The following is a 20949-nucleotide window of genomic DNA, read 5'->3' as shown; positions in this document are numbered from 1 at the left end:
AATAGAATGATTTCAAAAAAAATTATAAAAATAAACAAGTTTTGTTAATTTGATACTATGTTATTGTGAAGAAAATCATATCAGTTTGACCCAATTCAATATAATGATATAAATTAAGTCAAAATTCTTATCAAATTGACATATTATATTTTTTTTTTAAATTTGATAATATTTTTTCAGTTGGTACATTTTAGCAATGTGTACTGAGTTTTAGTAAACAATAATATCCTTATATATTATGGATTATAAGTTTTAAAGTCAAGGGTATTTGAATAATTTTCATTCTTAAAACTAAAAAAAACAAAAAACCTTCAAACCCTTACCCACCTCTCTCATTTCTCTTAACCCTTTCTTTTTCATCTCTTACTCCAATATACATTTTCTCCGTCATCCCTATTATAGCTCCAAGGGAAAAAATTAAAAATACTAATTAAAAGAGTTATAAAAAGATTTATAAGTTAGAAGTTAATTAAAAGCAACCCGCAACAATCGAATCTAAGAAAAAGATGAAAACAACTAAAATAAAAAGAATTCGAAAAACAATGAAAAATTTCGTTCCAATTTAATTGAATCTAGTACAAAAAAGATGGTACAAAAAGAATACATGGATTTGGAACTATATTTCGTTTCAAATTGCCAGTATGTTAGTTATTTTTAAGTATTTTTTATGATATTTTGCCTCAACCTATCCATGAATATAAGAAATAGCGAGAATTCTTGATTTCTCTTAATATCTCTCTCAATTCGAAAATCCAAGACTTGAATTGATGTCCTTTTATCGAATCCTCCTAATTGCATTGATTTTCCGAAAGATTGCACTTCAATTAGAATTATGTGGGTGAGAGAGAGTATGGAGATGAGAGAGAAACAAATTGGATAAGTGAGAAATGTGGATTAGGATTAGACGAGTAAGTTAAAATAATCGACATATACAATGATACCTTTTCTCCTTCATCCCTACTATATGTCGATTACTTTAACTTACTTTTCTTTTTTTATCCTCTTGATTGCATTGCCAAACTATACCCAACTACAAAAATGGACATTATAAAGCTAGTTGAAGTCAGCTTGGTCACCTCTATCATCTTATCACCAGGACTTGTGATTCAGCTTGACAACTTCGTTAATCCTATGCTACCTCTACAATTTATGAAACTTTATTGTCCTTTTGAGTAAATATAAGAAATTTTAGACATTGGATAAGTTTAAATTAATTATATAAATAAATATAAATATTATTTTATAAATATTTTTTGTACGATTAAATTATAAAATTTACTTTTTAAAATGAAATCATAACTTATTCTAATTAAGTTTAATAACTTATCGTATTATATATGGTTAGATTATTGTCAAACCATCAACAGATATTTAATTGTAGAATATATTAAAAAAATTATATCAACTATATATAGGTTCAAATTATAATTATATAATATATAATTAAATGAAAACCACACTTTAAAAATTTATTTTATGAAATTAAAATTGATCACTATGTAAAGGTAGTCATTAGTCAATGTTTATCTCTTCCAAATTGCACACTTGTCTGAAACTGGAACGGTGCTATTGTGGAATACTTCACATCAGATTGTACAATTTTAATTTGTTATTATCAGAATTGGGCTTAATTTTTCTTGATCCTCAAAAAAGCAATTCGTCATACACATTACTTCCCAATGAATAGCTTACTTCTGTATTATTCAATAATCTCATTCGCTAGAATGTTCAAGCAATGAGCTGCAGGATATTTTTTATAGTATATCGTTCAATTACAATTCATACTCAAAAATTATGTGATCACTCAAAAAATGTAGAGAAAACAACAAAAGCTCCTAATAATTTTGAAGTACACAGATTTGGTTCTCGGAATATAATATACATGCCTCCAAATAATGCGATTGTGTTGTCAAAACCAAGTACCAGAATGCAAGTTATAAAAGAGGATCTAGTTTGAAATCGGTTAGGACTACCTCTAGCTTTAGATCACTAAACATGGATCTGATAGGTTCCCATAATGCAGCCCTCTCTTCATCGCATACTACCACTCTTAAGCTCTCAAGGTCCTTCACTGAGTATGGCAATTCAGACAATCTGTTGCAACCTCTGCAATTCAACCTTTCTAAACTACCCAGCTCCCCTATGTTTTCTGGTAACATCCTAAGACTTACACAGTCAGAAATGTCAAGAAAGTTCAGTTTATGAAGGCTTGTGATGCTGTCTGGCAACTCTTCTAATTTCGTACAAGAAGTAAGCCTCAATGATTCCAAATTCACCAACTTTCCAATTCCTGTAGGAAGTTTTGAAAGTTTATGGCAGTTTGTGATGCTTAGCTTCTTTAGGGAAACAGTATCGGAGAGTCCAGCCGGCAATTCCTCCATATCACAGTAATCAATGTTCATCTCCTTCAAATTTGGAAGCACATCAGAAACTTTGATGGTGCTGTTTTTGAAGGCTTCGTTCACATTGCACATAAAGAAAGAGAACTTGTGCAGATTCTTCAGTGGCACTCCAGTCTTGCTAAGGAAAGGAATTGAAACCTTCTCTAACCTGATTCTTTTGAGATCAGAAAGATAATCAAGCAGCTCTAAATTCTCCAACTCAGCACGATTGACGTCATAATTCGTTATTGTCAGGACTTTTAATTTATTCATTTTCTTCATGAACGGTGGTAGAGAGCGCTTTTTTTCTCTAAGGTTCATCACTAGAACCTTGACCTCATTTGGCTGCAAGTTGCACCACTCTGAAGTGAATTCTTCATCTGCAAAATCAGACTCAATAATTAGTGTTTGAGAACTCTGTCAGCATGTGTGCATACCATATGTGCACCGAGATAGAAAGATGAACATACCAGTTGATATGGATAATGAGTGGGCTGCAATGTGATACTCATTCTGTGTAGTCCACCATTTGGGGATATTGTTCCCTCTGAGGTCAATTATTAGCCTATGCTTCTTCTCAGTCGGCAAATTTCTTGTTTGATGGATGGCTAGGTCCCGAAGAAGACCATGCTGCGTAACATAGTGGTAATTGTAGTCAACTGTTCCACTCGTAGTATTCCTGATCAATGAAAATAAATCAATCGCTCATTAGTCAATGCACAGTAAACAGCACAAACAATATTCTCTTCATCTAGCAGAAGTAAATTTTGTAACAGTTATAGGAGAAAGCGCCAATAGGATAATGGTTTCTATCTAGAGAATAACTCAAATATCAAATCTTTTTCAAGATGACTTGGAATGACTTTGTATGGTTTAATGCATGGATGCTCTCCAATGAGAAGCAGTAATTCGCCATACCTTGTGACAACAAGATCAGCCACGTTCCTTTTGACGAGGTCATGGATATTCTCCATTGCAATGTCATCGTCTTCATCACGCTGTTCTGCATAAATATCAACAAGTGCTGCTGCGGGTATCTTCTGTGCTTCAGGAAATAAGCTCAGGTCCATAAAACTCTCAGCAAGCTTAGCATCCAAGTCATCAAAGCTTTTTTGGAGGCAAGTAAGAAGCCCATCGCTACTAGAACTATAATAAAGAACAGAGTGACCCCTCGACAATATCCTCGCCCTGTTGTGCCAAACCACTGGTTCTTCAAGACTTAAAGATTTTCCAGTTACTATAAGTGCCAAGGGAGAACCACTGCACCCTTTTGCTATCTGCAATTTATTTGATATGTTCAATGAAATCAGAGATTGCTACTAAAACATTTAGCATTATTTTGCTATTACCATTACTGGAAGGTGAAAACTTTTTAGACAAGCATTCCGTAGTTATGATTTTACACACCACATTTGCAATACTATAATTGAGCAATAGAGAGTATACCTTCTGCACAATAGTATCGGGAATATTAGAGCTGGTCTGGTCCAGGGATGCAGAGTGGCGAAATAAGTGTAAAGCATCAGCTTCATTCAGTGATTTCAACAAGTATGGCTGCCCAAATCCTTTAATTGTGAATCTTGATGTCACTAAAATCTTGTAGTTTGGGATCTGAAACACGAATTTCTCAACTACGGATGCTGACTCTGGCAAAACACCGTCCAGGACCAATAATATGGGTTTTTTTCCAATCTGTTTTAGCAAATTTTCCAATCGATAAACTGCACCCTCATCACTTTGAAACTGTGGCTTCTCGTAACCATTGTGTTCAAACAGTCTCTCCACTATGGTGCTCAACTTGGGCGATTCCACTAAGGAGATGAAGAATATGTTGTCCTTGAATTTACCTAAACAAATTTCAACATGTTTAGAGCTCTGGATATTCATTCTAAAGTTACTATTCCTCACACAAGTTTACAAAACAAGTGAAAATATGACCTTCACAGAAAATAAAATCTAGCTTCTTAGGCCAATTATTTTGGACATCATCAAGAACATATAAAGTACTTTCATTTCTCAACTACTTAAATCATTTTATTCTCTCCACATTCACACAGATATTCCCCTAATGGATTAAGTGTTCTTGTATTTTCATCAAGTTCAATGTTTCTGCCTCAAAATGGGTAAAAGGTCCCTTTGATAAAACTGTAACGGCTTTCCAAATACAGCCTAAAACCCATTTGTTGCATTCTGATATCAAAACATTCACTTGTAGTTAATAGCTTGCGTACTATGACTAAAAGTGTCAACCTCACTAGATTCGGTAGCAATAGTATCCAGTAACTAGTAATGAAGTTAAATAACCACCTAATGGTTTGAGATCAATAGGACCAAAAAGACCCTCAAACAACTTTTCAAACAATACGAATGCGAGAAGTGAAAGATGATCAGATAGACACATTCATACCATTAACTTCCTCATCAGAACAAAACTTCTTGGCCAACGTTGACTTTCCCGAACCTCCTGCTCCAGTTACCGTGAGCACCGACCCCTCATGATGATTCTCCAGCAACTTGAACTTCAACGCCCCCAAATGAACATCCAGCCCAACAGTGAAAGCTGGGGGTTCAGGTGGAGAGCACAAGCCTGCAATCCTTCTCGGAACACTCTCCACAAGCTTCTTCAGCAGCTGCTGGTTCTCCAATACAATGACATTTATATTTCCTTGCATATCCAATTGAAAGTACCGAGTAATAGAATCGATCACGTCTTGAAGTTTCTCTTGGGAACTGGCCTTATAACAGCAATTCCACCAATCAACTTTGGAGCACTCAATAACAAGCTCCTTCCCCTTCTCCATCTCATCGATCAGCTTCTGCGTTTCTGTAGCTGGTTTATCCAATCGCTTGTTAAGACCATCTATCTCCCTAGCCATCGGTTCTACTTTTTTGAGGATAGAATGCAAATTTTCCAGGGTGGCTCTGAACTTCACTGCCCTGTCTTTCATTGCAATAACAGTGCTCAGCAGTTCATCAAGCACTTGTCCAATAACAGCATCCAGAACCATAGCCATGACTACTGCACACAGAAACTAATTAACTAAAAACACCCAAAACCAGAAACTTTGATCTAAGTTCTAACACTGGTATGTAAACCAAACAAACTCAATGATAAGGTACCGGAATTAAGAAAATAGAAAAAGTGTGGTGAAATAACAAAGAATGCCAACAATAATGCTCCGAAGAATTTTTACTTTTTTTTCTCTTTCCTTCTAAGATGCTGTTTCGTTGAAGAACCAGGTACCAGATATTTTTGTTCACATCAAAATTCTGCCCTTTCCCTCCAAACCGTGTTTCGTGTTAAGCAGAAGTTTCCTACAAAGCTTTTAGTTGACATGACTTTGGGATGAGTGAGATCAACTGGCTATGACTTAGCAAGTTGAGGTTCACGCACTCTTTAATGTTCACATGGACATACAGTAAGAAATTGTCTAAATAATCGTGCTTATTATAAATAAATAATTAGAGAAACAATACTGATATTTACACACAAAATTTTTATATTTATTTGAAACTATTTTTAAATTTTTTTTATTCATTTTTTCCTTGAAAAAATGTAAAATTTTATCTTTTATGATTATTTTATAGTATATTTTCTGTAAAATAAATATAAAAATACGTCACATTATCATTATTATTTAAAAAAATGGTAGTATTCTTGAGCTAAAATTTGCATAACATTGAAGACAATTTAACACTAGCAAAGATTTTTAGAATAAATTTAAAAAAAAAATGTAAAAATTAATATAAAATTTGACATTATAACAAATAAAAGAAATTATTTAATTAATAGAAATTAAAAATTGTCAAAATATTTTTAATTATTAAAATAATATGAAATTATAATTATTAATATTATATTTATGGATAAAAATATTTATAAAAAGAAAAAATTAAAAATTGATTATTATAATTAATTTTAAAAATTTAAGAAAATTATAATTTAATAAAATGAAAAAAAAAATTAATATAATTATTTTTTAATATAATTTATTATTAAGTGGAAGGCTGGTACAAGCAACAACATTACCCTTCGTTGCCATTATATGTTCTTTTGGTCTAATACTCCTCCTTTCATAACTTTCCCACAATAATTACAAACACTGGTATTTAAATTTGATTCATCCATCGGGTGACAATGTTTCCAACCCGAGTCACTTTTATGAGATGTTCTTGGACTATCTGATCATTAGCCATTATTGTTGTTGGAAAATAAGTATATTTTTTTTGCAAAATAATTATAGTGAAAGTAGAGAACTAGAAAAAAGAATAACAAAATTGAAAAAGAAAAGGCAAAAGGGTGGCTGGTGGCAGTCACAGTAGTGGTTGTTGGTGGGCAAAGGCAAAAGGGAGAGGAGAAATTGTTTTAGATTAAATAAAATTTCACTGCAGCTGCTTGTGGATGCAGTAACGTAGGATAAAAGGAGTTTTGTATATTATGTTAGATTAAATAATTTTTTAGTAGGTTTGGACCAAATTTTTACCTTATTTTAATAACATTCATATAAAACTATGAATGCAATTAGGTTTTTTAGGCTAGTTATTACTTTTTTCTCGCACGTTTCTCTTTCATCTGCTGTTCTTTTTCTTCAAGCCTCAACTATCTATTTCTTCTCTTTCCTTTTGTTAAGTTATTTTTTATTTCCATTTCCTTCTTTATTTGAACTTTGTATCTCATTTTTGTGTGTGTGAATATATAGAGGCAAATTTATGTACTAGGCTACGCCAGCGTATTGTTATTGTTAAAAAATCACAAATAAAACATATACGGAACCGACACGAATCGAATACGGATGCGCCTGTGAAACATTATTACAGTATTTTTATATAATATTTCAAACGTTATATTACCTCCACACGTTTAATACGTATATCCATTTATTAAGAGCAATAGAAAGAAAAATAAAGGTATTAATTAGTGTGTCCTACTTTTTACCAAAACAAATGAAAGTTACTTCTTAAGTGGTCCTATTTTATACATATTATTACTCGCTTTTTTTCTTTTCAATTTAACCATTTTAATATATTATTCTTTCAATTAAGCATCCTTTTCTTGAATAGGTCTCACAAAAACATCACATGTTTATTGGTCAATAATATATTTATTAAGTCAAAAAATAAATAAAATGTAAAATCTAAGAGAAGAATATGTTTATATTTGGTTAACAATATATTTATTAAAGTTTTTTTTTTTCATCTTAGATGTTTTTGGCATATATTGTTGGTCCTTCAAACTTCTTTCATCCTTTTAGTATTAGCTGAACCTCCTACATTTTAACATTTTATGGTAATGCTAGTAAGAAGGAAGGTTAAACTTAAATTAAAATAACATTTATAGGAGTGACTTACATTGACCTTTATTTGAGTGGATCTTTATTATGGGTCTATTGACCCAATGATCATTTTACCTCTGAAAGCTATTTTTGGCTAAGAGGAGATTCACTGGGGAGACACAAAACACCTATTAGAAAGTGGTTTTTAAGCCTAACTAAATTGACCATGTGGGACTTCCAACAACACCAATAACATATGAGTTCAACCATATAAAGGATTCACATCACTCTTTATCTAAAATCTTAAGACAATAAGTTAAGGATATTTTATTTTTATATAGTGCCCTACTATTTCATTTATATCCAATATGGGACTTAGATTCACACTTGAATTCCCAACAAGATGTCTAATTCACATTTACTTAATTCATTCTCTTAATGTCAAATTATCTCTATTATTAAAATAGAAATTTATTTATATTATTATTATTGATCATAATACTTAATTTATTTATATGTATCTAATATATATATATATATATATATATATATATATATATATATATATATATATTTCCTGTTTTTCTCTACATATGAAGAAAAAAAGTTTAAAGAAAATATGACATTCCATTTTATTTTCTTTTTTCCACTTTCATTTTAAACCAGTGTTCCCGTGATTATGTCCTTGGAAACAAACAGGGCTAAAATAAAACCCAAAGGATATATAAATATGTGACTTATTTTAGTAATTAATATATAATGAAAGAAAAATTCAACAAACAAAACTGTTTTTTAATAAGGATCGCGATATGTTGATAACGCAAATTTGACAACATTTTGGCAACGACACATGTCAGTGTTGTATTGGGCCATTTTGAAATTTTTTTTAAAGAAATCTGATTTGAAAAAGGGATCAGGGTTTTAGATTTCATTATTCCGAAAGTACCTTTCTTCGTTCAACACTATCTCCTCTCTCAATTTTAGGGTTTTCAGTTTCATTTGAACTTCTCTCTCCATTTTGTGCATTTCTCTCTCGACGTTCAGCAATCTCTCTCGACGCTCGGCAATCTCCGTCGTCGCTGGCCTCGTTCGAAGTCTCTCTTTTTTTGTCGAGTTCGTGATTTCGACGACCGATCTCCGTCGTTGGTTTGTTCAAAGTGTCTCCTTCGATGTTGATTGTGTCGAAGTTCTGAGCTTTTTTTGTGCAATGGGTTCGTCCGCTGACATAGGTTCTTCGAACAAGGTATGCACTTTTTTCCTTTTTCGTATTCGTATTTTGGGGTTGAGCTTTTGCTTTTGGCTTTTGGTGATCATTTTGGTGGTTTTTGTTGGTTATTTGTAACCAATTTTTTTTTTTTGTAGTTGTTTGTTCGCATTCATTGAAAACCAAGTGCTTTGTTACTTTGAATGAAATTTTGAGTGAGTTTGTAGAACTCCGTACACAGTCCCAAACTTGACTGATTTATGTAATTTGTGATTAGTGCAATATTGGTATATGTTAAAGTATGGATAGTTGTAAATGTATCAGAAGAATTTTATTGAATGTTAATAAAGATATTGGTTAATTGATTGTTATATTCATTTCAATTGTCCTTTTGTAGTATTATTTAAGATTCATCCTTTGTGATTGTTATAACAAATGTCCAGTTCTGTCACCCCTATGTGAAGGGAAGACCCACTAAGGGTGTTTATAGGTTGACAAGTGAGGTCCTGCACCATTGACATAGGACAGATGCACTTGTAATCGATTACTGGGACCCTGTAATCGCTTACCAGGGAAAAAAATCCTCTTTTGTACTGAAAGTTGACAAGAACTACCCAAGCCTGGCTTAAGCACTCCTTAAGGTTATTTTGGAGTCCTTTTGACTGTGTTTTGAAGGTTTTATGGATGGATCATTATTGGAATACTTCAAGTTGGAATACTTCAATATTAAACAAATAAAAAAGGAATACTGAAGGGTATTGAGTAATGAAAAATTATAACAATATTAAAAACCACATACATTAATAGGAAAACGTAACAGCAGTTCATCAAACCACAAGTTTTGAAATTAAAAAGTACATAACGGTATTAGAAAACGTACATAACAGTTCATCATACATTGGTGCACTAAACACCACTCATGACCGTTAAACTCACTCACCCATCTAAAATAACAAACATGAAACAATAACTTGAAATGAAACTCATTTAGGAAGCTTAAAAAAACGCTGTTTTTTGAAAATTAATTGCACCTAGTGCAGTTGTTCAAAAAATAGGAGTTAACAGTCATTCGAAAGCTCTTTGAGTCTAAATGCCAACAAAACAAGAACCAACTTGTTCGAAGTTCTATGGAGAAAGTTAAGAGCAAAACAAGCAGCAAAGGTCAGAAAAATAGAGTTGGGGAGTGTTGTTCATCCAGCTGGGGAGTATAGTTGAAGTTTCTGTACAAATGACCATTTTTCCTCTAGTAATCGATTACCAGGGCAGAAATTGGCTAGAAATGCTTATGGAGCACATCTAACTTACATGAAAGCACCTAAATGACATTTTTTTCTCAACAATTCAATGACCTAACATGTTTATTGGTGCACTAAAGACCACTCATGACCATTAAACTCACTCACCCATCTAAAATAGCAAACATGAAACAATAACTTAAAAGTAAACTCATTTAGAAAGCTTAGAAAAACTTTTTTTTTTGTGAAATTAACTGCACCTAGTAGAGTGGTCTAAAAATTATGAGTTAGTAGTCATTTGAAAGCTCTTTGAGTCTAGATTCCAACAAAACAAGAATCAACTTATTTGGAGTTTAGTGAAGAAAGTTAAGAACAAAACAAGTAGCAAATGTCAGAAAAACAGAGTTGGGGAGTGTTGTTCATCCAGGTGGGGAGTATAGTTAAAGTTTCTGTACAAATGACCATTTTTTCTCTGGTAATCGATTACAAGACTCCTATAATCGATTACCAGGGAGAAAATTGGCCATAAATGCTTATGGAGCTCATCTAACTTACGTGAAAGCACCTAAATGACATTTTTTCTCAACAATTCAATGACCTAACATGTTCCTGCACACGCACACACTGGACACATGCACTTGTAATCGCTTACAGAGAGGTTGTAATCGATTACCAGGTTAAAATTGCAGTTTTGTACTGAAAGTTGATTTGCGCTACCCAAATGTGCCAACTGCGCTCCCCATGATTGTTTTTTGTTTGTTATGAGTGTCTTTGTAAGATATTGTCAATGGAGGACCCTTGTTGGTCATGGTTGATGGTTTCCACAACTTGTAGTGTGAAGTTTGGTAAGTCTTCTGTGTAGGGAAGACCCATCCTGGGTGGTCTTAGCAACGCAGGTAAGGTCCTACACCATACACACTGGAGACATGCACTTGTAATCGCTTACAGAAAGGCTGTAATCGATTATTAGGTTAAATTTGCAGTTTTGTACTGAAAGTTTATCTGTGCTACCCAGGTGTGGCAACTGCACTCCCCATGATTGTTTTTTTGTTTGTTATGAGTGTGTTTTTAAGATTTTATGAATGAAGGACCCTTGTTGGTCATAGTTGATGGTTTCCACAACTTGTAATGTGAAGTTTGGTAATGAATCAATGGTGTGTGCGAAAAAGCCCAAACCTCGGTGACACCAATCTCGACGGTGTATGCGAAAAAGCCCAAACCTTGGGAGAAATACCGCCAACCACAATGGGAGACAAAAGCCAAAGACTTACACAACCACGGAAATGCCGCCAACGACAATGCACGCCAAAATCAACAAAATTCCAGAATGAGGGATATACACTGCCAACGAGCCCACGATCACACCATCAAAAAAAGGGAAATGGGTAAAGAGGGAGACGAAATCCTCGACAATGACCAAATGACCTAAGAAACGAAGTAAGAAGAGTCGAACTCAAACTCAAAGGGGAGAGAGAAACAACATTTCAATGGTGGACAGAGAATGAAGAAAAGCAAGGAATGAAGAAGACCGAAACGGTGGAGAGAGATAGATGTTTCAATGGTGGAGAGAGATGAAAGCTTCAATGGTGGAGAGAGAGTTGAGAAAACCAAGTTACGAAAAAGAATGAATCTGAAAAAAAAAACCGCCAAAAAGAGTTTCTATCCAAATTCTTTTTAAAATTGTCCTTCTAAACAAATTTTACTTTTTTAAAAAATCCTTTTAAAACCAACCAATGAAACAATGTCACGTGAAGTTGTCAAAATGTTGACAAAATATATTATTAAAGAAACGTTTTCCTTTTAATAAATGCATATCAAATAAGTATTCGTATTTTATGTATTTCCTTTGAATTCAGCATTTTGGTCACAGAATCAAAGTACGTACGTCGGAACCCCCTCAACCATGCATGTGTTTAGGATCTGTCATCATGTTTTGTTCTCTTTATTTTTCAAATTTCTAGAAAACATGCCCTTAAGCAAATAATTTATACCAGAAAGTTGGTCTTAATACTTTTTATATAAAGAATCTTTATATTTAAAATTTTTCATTTATATTTTATCCCATTTAAACCATTATGAAGACAAAGTTTTAGTATCATTGATGAATTTTTTTATAAAAGACTTATTAAAAAAATATAACACTAATAATTAATATTATCTCTAATTTAACATTTTAAGATAATAAATTTATGTGTTTTTTTTTAATTTTTTATTTTTTTATGTCTAAGTAGTAGTGTCGTTAACATGGGTTGAAACCCGTGAGCCAACTTGGCTCATCACGAGTTTGAGCCGGGTTGGGTTGGAAAAAAATGCAAAAATTTTGATGCGAGCTAATTTTGACCCGGCTCACTAAGAACCCGGCTCACACGAGTTAAACTCGTGGTGGGTCGGGTTGGCTCACCAACCCACCTATTTTTTTTAATGAAATTAAATTAATTAAATTAATTATTCAAATTCTATTTTTTTTATTAAAATCAAATTAATTAAATTAATTATTCAAAATGCACAAATAAAACCCTAAGAGCATAATACTGTGGATTTATCCATTCAAGATTCTAATTTTATAGATGGATAATATTATAAATTGGATAATTCAGGAATATATCATTTGTTTTATGTTGTTTTTAAACATATCTACAAGTATAACAGTTTTATCTTGTGCTATATATTTTTGTTAACGGCTATATGTAGTTTCTTGATCAAACGATTGTGTATGTCACATTAAACTAAATTGGCAAAATTTTATCCTTGATAGCTTAGAATATATATAATAATATATTTCTTTTGTTTCATTTTTTTTATATCAATTGGTCCAATTATTAATGTTTCAATTTGATCGACCAAAGTAACATGTTATAAAAATCTGAGAAGAAGATGGTGAAAAAAAATGTGGGTCGGGTTGGGTTGGGTCTGATTACCCGTTTTGACAACTCTACTGAGCAGTGTGAAACTTAAATTTATAATAAAATTTCCCACAATGACAAAAAGTGAACACAAATAATGTATGGCCTTCTATTTTATTTATGTATTTATGTTGTAGGAACTTAAATACGTTAAATAAGTGAATAAGATATAAATAGAAAGAATACGAATTTATTGACTCCTAAAATTTTGAATTTAAAATAGTTTTAATTTTTCATATAAATTTACGAAATAACCTAAGTTCTAGAATATTCTGCTATTCCTAAACTCACCATAGAAAGAAGGACAAAAGAAACATATGCATTCCTCGTCCTCACTGTCACTCAATAGTGAAAAAGCTAATTAATTATCTTCCATTCTACCCACCCTCGTTAGGCTGTCGTTTTCACCGCAAATGACGCTTTCCATGTGTTTTTCTTATTGTACTACCGAATTCCTACACCTCATGTGCTACTACATGCTCTATTTAATATACAACTTTTCTTTATCCTCACTATTTTTTTTTCCTCTTTTCTTCTTCATTCTTTCACATATTTATAATATGAAAACCAGAAGGATATTTTTACATACATAAATCTTTTATATTTATGTAATATTATATATTTTTATTTTATTTTGTTTTCTTTAAAAATATATAAAAATTTAATTTTTATGATATTTTATTAATGCAATATATGTTAAATGAATATAAATATATGTCACCTTATTATTACTTTATGAAAATACAAAGAAAAATTCTAAAATAAATGAAAAAAAATTGCTTAATTGTTTACCAAGAAAAAAAGTATAGTACGATTTACTAAAAAATAGTATGATAAAATTTTCTTTTTCTTTTATTTTTATCAAATATTTTAATTTTCACCAAGTTATACCTTTCTTTTTCTATTTTTTTTATTTCTTTTCTTTTTACCATACACATATCCTACGAGCATCAAGCGTAAGAATTCATTGACACAAATATTTTATCTTAATAACTAATATTAAGTTTGAGTCGTTAATACTTTAAGTCTCGAGAAAAAGAATTACTACTTAGGCTTGTGATAGTCATCATGTTATAATATTGATTTTAGCAACACTATTAACATAATAGAAAAGATAGGTAAAGTTATATATACTTATATATCATATTAATTATTTTCATTTATCTTTTTTTTCTTATTTTCATGTCGTGTAGTACTCTAAAATTGAAAGAGTCAACTTTTGATTGACTGTTCCCCTCTAAGGCATACTAAAACTTCTTAATACGCGTGGTTTGATGTTTGAATTTCTTAATTATGTTATGCGATTCTAGCCTTAAGGAGAGGAGATACTACATTACTCTAAAAATAGACGAATCCAGTGAGAGGAATACCTCCTGATTGATTATAAAATAATAATTTTATCAACAAATTCTTCTAACTTGAAAATTGGTCTGACAAAAGATATTATAACCTCTACAAAATAATGAATGTTCGTATTGAGAAATATTCACCTTTAAAGGTATATTATATTATAATTTTAAAAAGCTATAAGAGTTTGTAGAAATATAATTATTTTTAAGATCTTCTGAAGAGGAATTTCCATAATTAAAGTTTGTAGCTTAAGTTTTAATGAATCTATAGAATTTGAAAGTACATCGTTAACTTTTAAAAATTAACGATAACAGACATAAATAATAATAATTAATTGTAAGATCTGGATCAATAAAAATAAAACCAACAGTTTGTTTTCAATACTTTACTGTAAGATTACAAATTAAAATGTATTCATTTCTCAAAGATAAAACTAGAGCCGTCAATTTTGGTCCATTCTAAAGGGCTGGGTTATGATTCACATGAATTTGGATAAAAAAAATCCCACAAGGTTAAAAAGCTGAAAAATTTTAAATGGTAAAAGAAATCTATAAAAGTCATTTGAATGAGTTTATCATGGATTTTTCTTTTAAATATGAAAAAAATATTAACTTTTAAAATATATTATTAGATTTTTAGTTTATAGCAATCCATCTTAACTTTTAATTTAAATATGTTTGTTTCAAACTTCAGTTAGATTGTCTCATGTCGACCTTCAATTTTAACAGGATTAACTAATCTCGACCTTCGACCCACGATCATGATCTAATTGAGTTTTTCTCAACCTTTAACTAAGAATGAGATCAAATTTAGATAACGATAAACTCCATCGAATTCGGCCAAATTTTGGTTGGATTTGACTTAATAGAATTCAATTGAATTTTTGTCTAAGTCAACTCGGCCAAATTCCTGTTGTGGCTAACTTAGTTGAATTTTTCCAAATTTTTATTAAATTTTTGCCAGGACTAATTAGACAATCTTGGTTAGACCTACCCATATAGACTATTAGTTTAGACCAACTCGTCTCAATAATTGTTAAGAATTATTTTTCATCATTATTTATTATCTATTAATCTAATTCATTAGGTTAAGGGGAAAACATGTAAGAAGAAATATTAGGGTACTTATAGCAACTCATATTCACTTAATAGTATTATTAATTTAAATAATTTTATATTAGTGTTATTTTGCAAATAAATGTGCATGAGATTAAAAATATATAAGTAAAATGCGTAAATGAAATGGGTTAAAGAGCATTGATAAGCACCTCCACAAAGGAAGACACTTATTTAAGTTATAAAATGTATTTTAAACATATATGCCTGAATTTTAGTCTTAATTTTTTTTTTCTTTACATACATTACTTAAAAATAATATGATGAAAAAATAATTACAAAATTTATATAACGAAAAATATAAGTACGAACACAATCTAACCAACGAAACAAACCCACATTCAAACAATGGACTGAACGACAACAACGAACTCCCCTACCAAGGCAAGAAACCCATAACAAAACAATGGAGCCATAATGCGAGCAGGGAAACAGAAGACATACTCAAACAAGTGAAGCTACAAGGCATCACTGCTAGGTTTTTTACAATGAAAGTTCACCCTGTACCAAATGCATTTCAAATGTTCGAAACTACGCTGGAAAAAATAACTCCCCCGTCAATAATAAAAAAATAATTGAAAATTAATTTTAAAACAATCAATAGACTGTGTCGTAAAAAATATGGGTTAAAATATGATTTTTATTTTTTTTACATTGCACTTAAACCCATCTGTCCCTTTTATTTTTTGGATGAGCAAACCCCTCTGGAGACATATGAACTTCACATGGAACAATTATGAACTACGATAAATGCAACTATCAAATAACTCAAAGAAATAAAAAAAATAGCCTTGATCGGTGAGAGTATGGTACCCTTTCACAAGGAATTAGTCTTCCTCTTTATTGGCGTATGGGTCAGTAGGTGAAGTGTAAAAGCAATTCAACAATTTGCATATCTACTATACACAAAAATCACTTTATTTTTAAGCCGCAGTTTGAAAATTAAAGAACTTCAACTACAAAAAAACTCTCTTTAAATATCAAAATATATCATTCGCTAAACCCGGAACAATCATTTAATTGAAATGGTGAGAATGCTACATCTGCAACTGAAAAGCAAAACAAAATTGATATGATCAGTGGCGAAATTTCAGGAGGCCATTGGTCAAAAAAATGCTAGTGGTGCCCAAATAAAGCTCGTTTCACTTTAATAATGATGTATGTTTTTCTGTCAGAATTAAGAATTGTATATTATAATTTACATATATAAAATTCGCACAGTATAGCTTTAGCCTGAAGGAACTTCAACTTATGGAACCGCGTTAACACCGCAGAAAATGGATGATGAATTTGTTACCTTAACACCAAACACGATCCCATTTTTTAATTATATTATGTTACCAATGTTCCTTCTATATAGATATAAATATATCACATGTAATAAATGGCCTCTGCAGAGCTAAGCCTCCAAGCCTTACTGAGTTTCACTGTTGAAGAGAAAACAACAGAAGTGGTACTTTTCAATAACTCGAAAGTGATGCTTCATGTTTAGTTCCTTGTTTCTTTCATTATTTTCTTCCTACTCTTGAGTGAAACATAAGTGTTCTTTTCTGTTGTCATATGATGTTCTGTTTGTGGACAGACGCAATGGGAAGCACTTGTTTGCTCCATCTGTTGCGTGGTGTTGTTCTGGCTCTGCTGAGTGTGTGTCTTGTACAAGGAGAAGATTCGTATAAATATTACACGTGGACCGTGACATATGGAACTCTTTCTCCCCTAGGTAGTCCTCAGCAGGTGGGTAATATAAGATGCTTTCATTGATTAAGATATGTTTGGATAATCTGGTTGAAGCCGAGTCTAAAGTTTTAGTTCTTGAATTTCCAAGGTCATTCTGATCAATGGTCAGTTTCCGGGTCCTCAATTGGATTTGGTAACCAATGACAATGTTGTGCTCAACCTTGTCAACAAGTTGGATGAACCATTTCTACTTACATGGTGAGTTTCCTTTTTCTGTTTTTTCATGTCTCGTTCATACTGTAACTGAATTTTGAATGAAGTGATATTTTCATTTCATCAACTAGATGTGTAAAATTTTTAGCTACAAGAAATGCATTGTTAAAATAAATTTAGACAAATTACAATGTTTTAGTCAATTCTAGAAAGAATAACAAGAGGTTCCAAGTTTCCTGAGACATCTGACAGAAATGCTGAACTTGGTAGCATGCTTGTTTAGGCATTTTGTTTGAGAAAATGGGATGACATTGTTGTTGTAAAACAGGAATGGCATCAAACAAAGGAAAAACTCATGGCAAGATGGGGTCTTGGGAACCAACTGCCCTGTTTCTCCAAACTCAAATTACACGTACAAGTTTCAGGCCAAGGATCAGATTGGAACCTTCACATACTTTCCATCAACTTCACTGCATAAAGCAGCTGGAGGATTTGGAGGACTCAATGTCTACCACAGATCTGTCATCCCAGTTCCTTATCCGTACCCTGATGGAGATTTCACTTTACTCATCGGTGATTGGTACAAGACCAACCACAAGGTATCTTCAACTTGTGCCTTTGCATTATTCTCATGCGTTGTGCTTCCTTGCAAATTTGCCACCTTACATTCTCAACGTTTTGTTTTTTGATATTTGCAGGCATTAAGGGAGACTTTGGATTCTGGAAAATCTCTTGCCTTTCCCGATGGTCTTCTTATCAATGGCCAGGCTCATACTACCGTAAATGGTGACCAGGGTCAGTCTTTTCAAAAAGAATACGGTTCAACCTTATGCAGATTCCAAGTGATTAATTTCAACTTTGTCAAAATTGTATCTCCAAACACTATTCACGCTTTAGCCTTTAATTTCAGGAAAGACCTACATGTTTAGGATCTCAAACGTGGGCATGTCAACATCAATAAACTTCAGAATTCAGGGTCATACCCTGAAGCTAGTTGAGATCGAAGGATCACACATTGTCCAGAACGTATACGACACTCTTGATGTGCACGTTGGGCAATCAGCTACTGTGTTGGTAACCTTAAATCAGCCTCCAAAGGACTACTACATTGTTGCATCAACAAGATTTTCCAGAAAAATTTTCACAGCAACGGCAGTCTTACATTATTCAAACTCTAATTCCCCAGCTTCGGGACCCCTGCCTAGTCCCCCCATTCACCAATATCACTGGTCTGTGAAGCAAGCCAGAACTTACAGGTTGATATAAACCTCTAACCAAAATCAACAAGCCTATAGTTTTAGTTGCTTGAATTTAATTTCTACACATCCATGGTACAAAAGGTTTTCATACTAATAACTAATTACAAGTTATGTTACATATAATCATTATTGCTGCAATAATCGGTAAAATTATCGTATACAATAAAGTTAAACTCTCCATAGCAATCATGCATGTACTATTATTAACTCTTTTTTGTATCTGCTAAAATGTTAATTGCTGGTGCAGATGGAATCTGACAGCAAATGCTGCTAGGCCTAACCCACAAGGGTCGTACCATTACGGAAAAATAACTCCTACAAAGACAATTGTATTGTCCAATTCAGCTTCTTTGATAAATGGAAAACTGCGGTATACTGTGAACAGGGTTTCCTACGTTAACCCTGACACCCCTCTCAAGCTTGCTGATTACTTCAACATTCCCGGAATCTACAGTGTTGGCTCACTCCAAAGCCTTCCTTCTGATAACACTCCCTTATCCGTAGCAACCTCCGTAGTGCCAACTTCTCTCCACGACTTCATTGAGGTCGTTTTTCAGAACAACGAAAACACCATGCAATCTTGGCATCTTGATGGTTATGACTTCTGGGTGGTGGGGTATGTCAGCTTGAATCTTTTTTTAGTATTGTAGAAGCAATCATCTTTACTTAGAATTAGCTTAAGGAAAAGTATTAATTAATGGTGTTGGTTGCAACAATGACAGTTATGGCTTTGGTCAGTGGACGCCAGCCAAGAGAAGAACCTATAATCTAGTTGATGCCCTGACCAGACACACTGCACAGGTAACATAAACAAGTGTATAGTTTTATTTATGAGTGAACGAAAAGGCCTCTTAAAAATAGGTACTTAGATATTTTCTGATGTTATGAGATGGTGATTTAATGTAGGTGTATCCAAAGGGTTGGACAAGCATATTGGTGTCGTTGGACAACCAAGGAATGTGGAATCTGAGGTCTGCAATGTGGGAAAGGCAGTATCTTGGGCAACAGTTATATCTCAGGGTTTGGACTTCTGAACGCAGCCTTCATAATGAATATGATATTCCCAACAATGTGTTGCTTTGTGGCAAAGCTGTCGGACATAACAACGATCCCTAGTATCACAATCTTCACCCGTTAATCTTATGTTGTCCTTTTCTAGTCATGAGGGTTTGACTACCAATTATATCTTTTATCAAACTTTCACTGCTCATTCTCGTATATGAATTTTACCGATTAGTTTCTTAGTTCATGGTAATAACCATTAATTTAGTAGTGTTCTCTTTCGTAATGAAAATTTAAACTCATAAAGTTATATAAATAATTCCTTTTCCATTCCACTATGTACAGAATTCTTAAAGTATCAAATATTCATCAATTCAGTTTAATAAACATGAACACATCTAGGTTTTTTAAATAGATATAAACAGACATGTAACTTTAAGACATAAAATATGAATGTGATGGTAATAAAAATATTTTTATTAAATTGATTACTTGTTAAATAAACTGATTCGACAAGTTTTAAAATAATAAATGAACTAAAATACAATGTTTTGAGGTACATAATTTTATTACAATGAGGAATAAATAAATTTAGATAAAAGTGGCAAATGGAAACCCTAGGATTATTGGGCCGAAGAAAATGTTGAGAATGGGATATGCAGTGTTGCAAGAGGGTTACTCCCTACACCACTCTACATGGCTCCTTGCACCACCACATTTTTTAAAAATTTTAAAACTATCATTTATATTTTAAAATATCTTACACCCTCATATTTTTTCTTCAACAGATGTCGATATTCGTTGAAGAAAAAATAATTCAACGGTATGTCACATCCGTTAACAGATATGTCAAATCCATTAATGATATGTCACATCCGATCAAGTTTTTTTTTAGTTTTTCGTTTATTAATTTAATATTTTTTATATTATTAAGTAAACAGATGTATTTTTTATTTTTTTTAGTTTATTAATTTATTATATTTTAAATTAATATATAAATATTATTTAATTTTCTTAAACTTTTTATATAATTATATAAAATTAATTTTATTTCATTTAATAAAATAATTATTATTAGATTAATTTATATATTATTATTTAATTAATTATTATAATATTTTTATATTATTATTAAACGGATGTGCCGCATGTGGTCATCGTAGTTTTTTTTCTTAGTTTATTAATTTATATATTTTAAATTAATCTATAAATATTATTTAGTTTTATTTTAAATTTATTCTATAATTATATAAATTAATTTTATTTTATTTAATAAAATAATTATTATTACTTTAATTTATATATTATTATTTAATAAATTATTATAATATATAAAT

The 20949-nt window shown here is 31.8% G+C and overlaps 2 protein-coding genes across 5 annotated transcripts; one reads left to right on the top strand and one right to left on the bottom strand.

Annotated features, from left to right (window-relative positions):
- Positions 1 to 1814: 1814 nt before the first annotated feature.
- LOC148206749 (putative disease resistance protein At5g66900) lies at positions 1815 to 5748 on the bottom strand. Of its 3 annotated transcripts, none has more exons than XM_088104668.1 (6): positions 5502 to 5748; positions 4789 to 5397; positions 3828 to 4228; positions 3300 to 3658; positions 2852 to 3060; positions 1815 to 2761 (listed from the first exon to the last, which is right to left on the bottom strand). In XM_088104668.1, exons 2-6 carry the CDS (start codon positions 5393 to 5395, stop codon positions 1935 to 1937), a joined length of 2403 nt encoding a protein of 800 aa, XP_087960794.1. In that variant the 5' UTR covers positions 5396 to 5397; positions 5502 to 5748; the 3' UTR covers positions 1815 to 1934. The 3 variants fall into 3 exon arrangements, with proteins under 3 accessions (XP_087960794.1, XP_087960795.1, XP_087960793.1); XM_088104669.1 differs by having other exon boundaries at positions 4789 to 5400; positions 5576 to 5748; XM_088104667.1 differs by having other exon boundaries at positions 5576 to 5748.
- An 11008-nt stretch (positions 5749 to 16756) lies between these two features.
- Positions 16757 to 19945, top strand: LOC148206748 (protein SKU5 SIMILAR 14-like). Of its 2 annotated transcripts, XM_088104666.1 has the most exons (9): positions 16757 to 16914; positions 17044 to 17195; positions 17287 to 17396; positions 17680 to 17950; positions 18050 to 18146; positions 18262 to 18607; positions 18858 to 19226; positions 19333 to 19411; positions 19517 to 19945. In XM_088104666.1, exons 2-9 carry the CDS (start codon positions 17049 to 17051, stop codon positions 19724 to 19726), a joined length of 1629 nt encoding a protein of 542 aa, XP_087960792.1. In that variant the 5' UTR covers positions 16757 to 16914; positions 17044 to 17048; the 3' UTR covers positions 19727 to 19945. The 2 variants fall into 2 exon arrangements, with proteins under 2 accessions (XP_087960792.1, XP_087960791.1); XM_088104665.1 differs by lacking the exon at positions 16757 to 16914 and having other exon boundaries at positions 16930 to 17195.
- The last annotated feature ends 1004 nt before the right edge of the window (positions 19946 to 20949 follow it).

This window comes from Vigna umbellata, chromosome 1 (genome assembly GCF_029865625.1).
Source record: "Vigna umbellata cultivar VRB3 chromosome 1, Vumbellata_1.0, whole genome shotgun sequence".
In the NCBI taxonomy this organism is placed as follows: domain Eukaryota; kingdom Viridiplantae; phylum Streptophyta; class Magnoliopsida; order Fabales; family Fabaceae; genus Vigna; species Vigna umbellata.
This window is presented reverse-complemented; position numbering and strand designations above follow the sequence as displayed.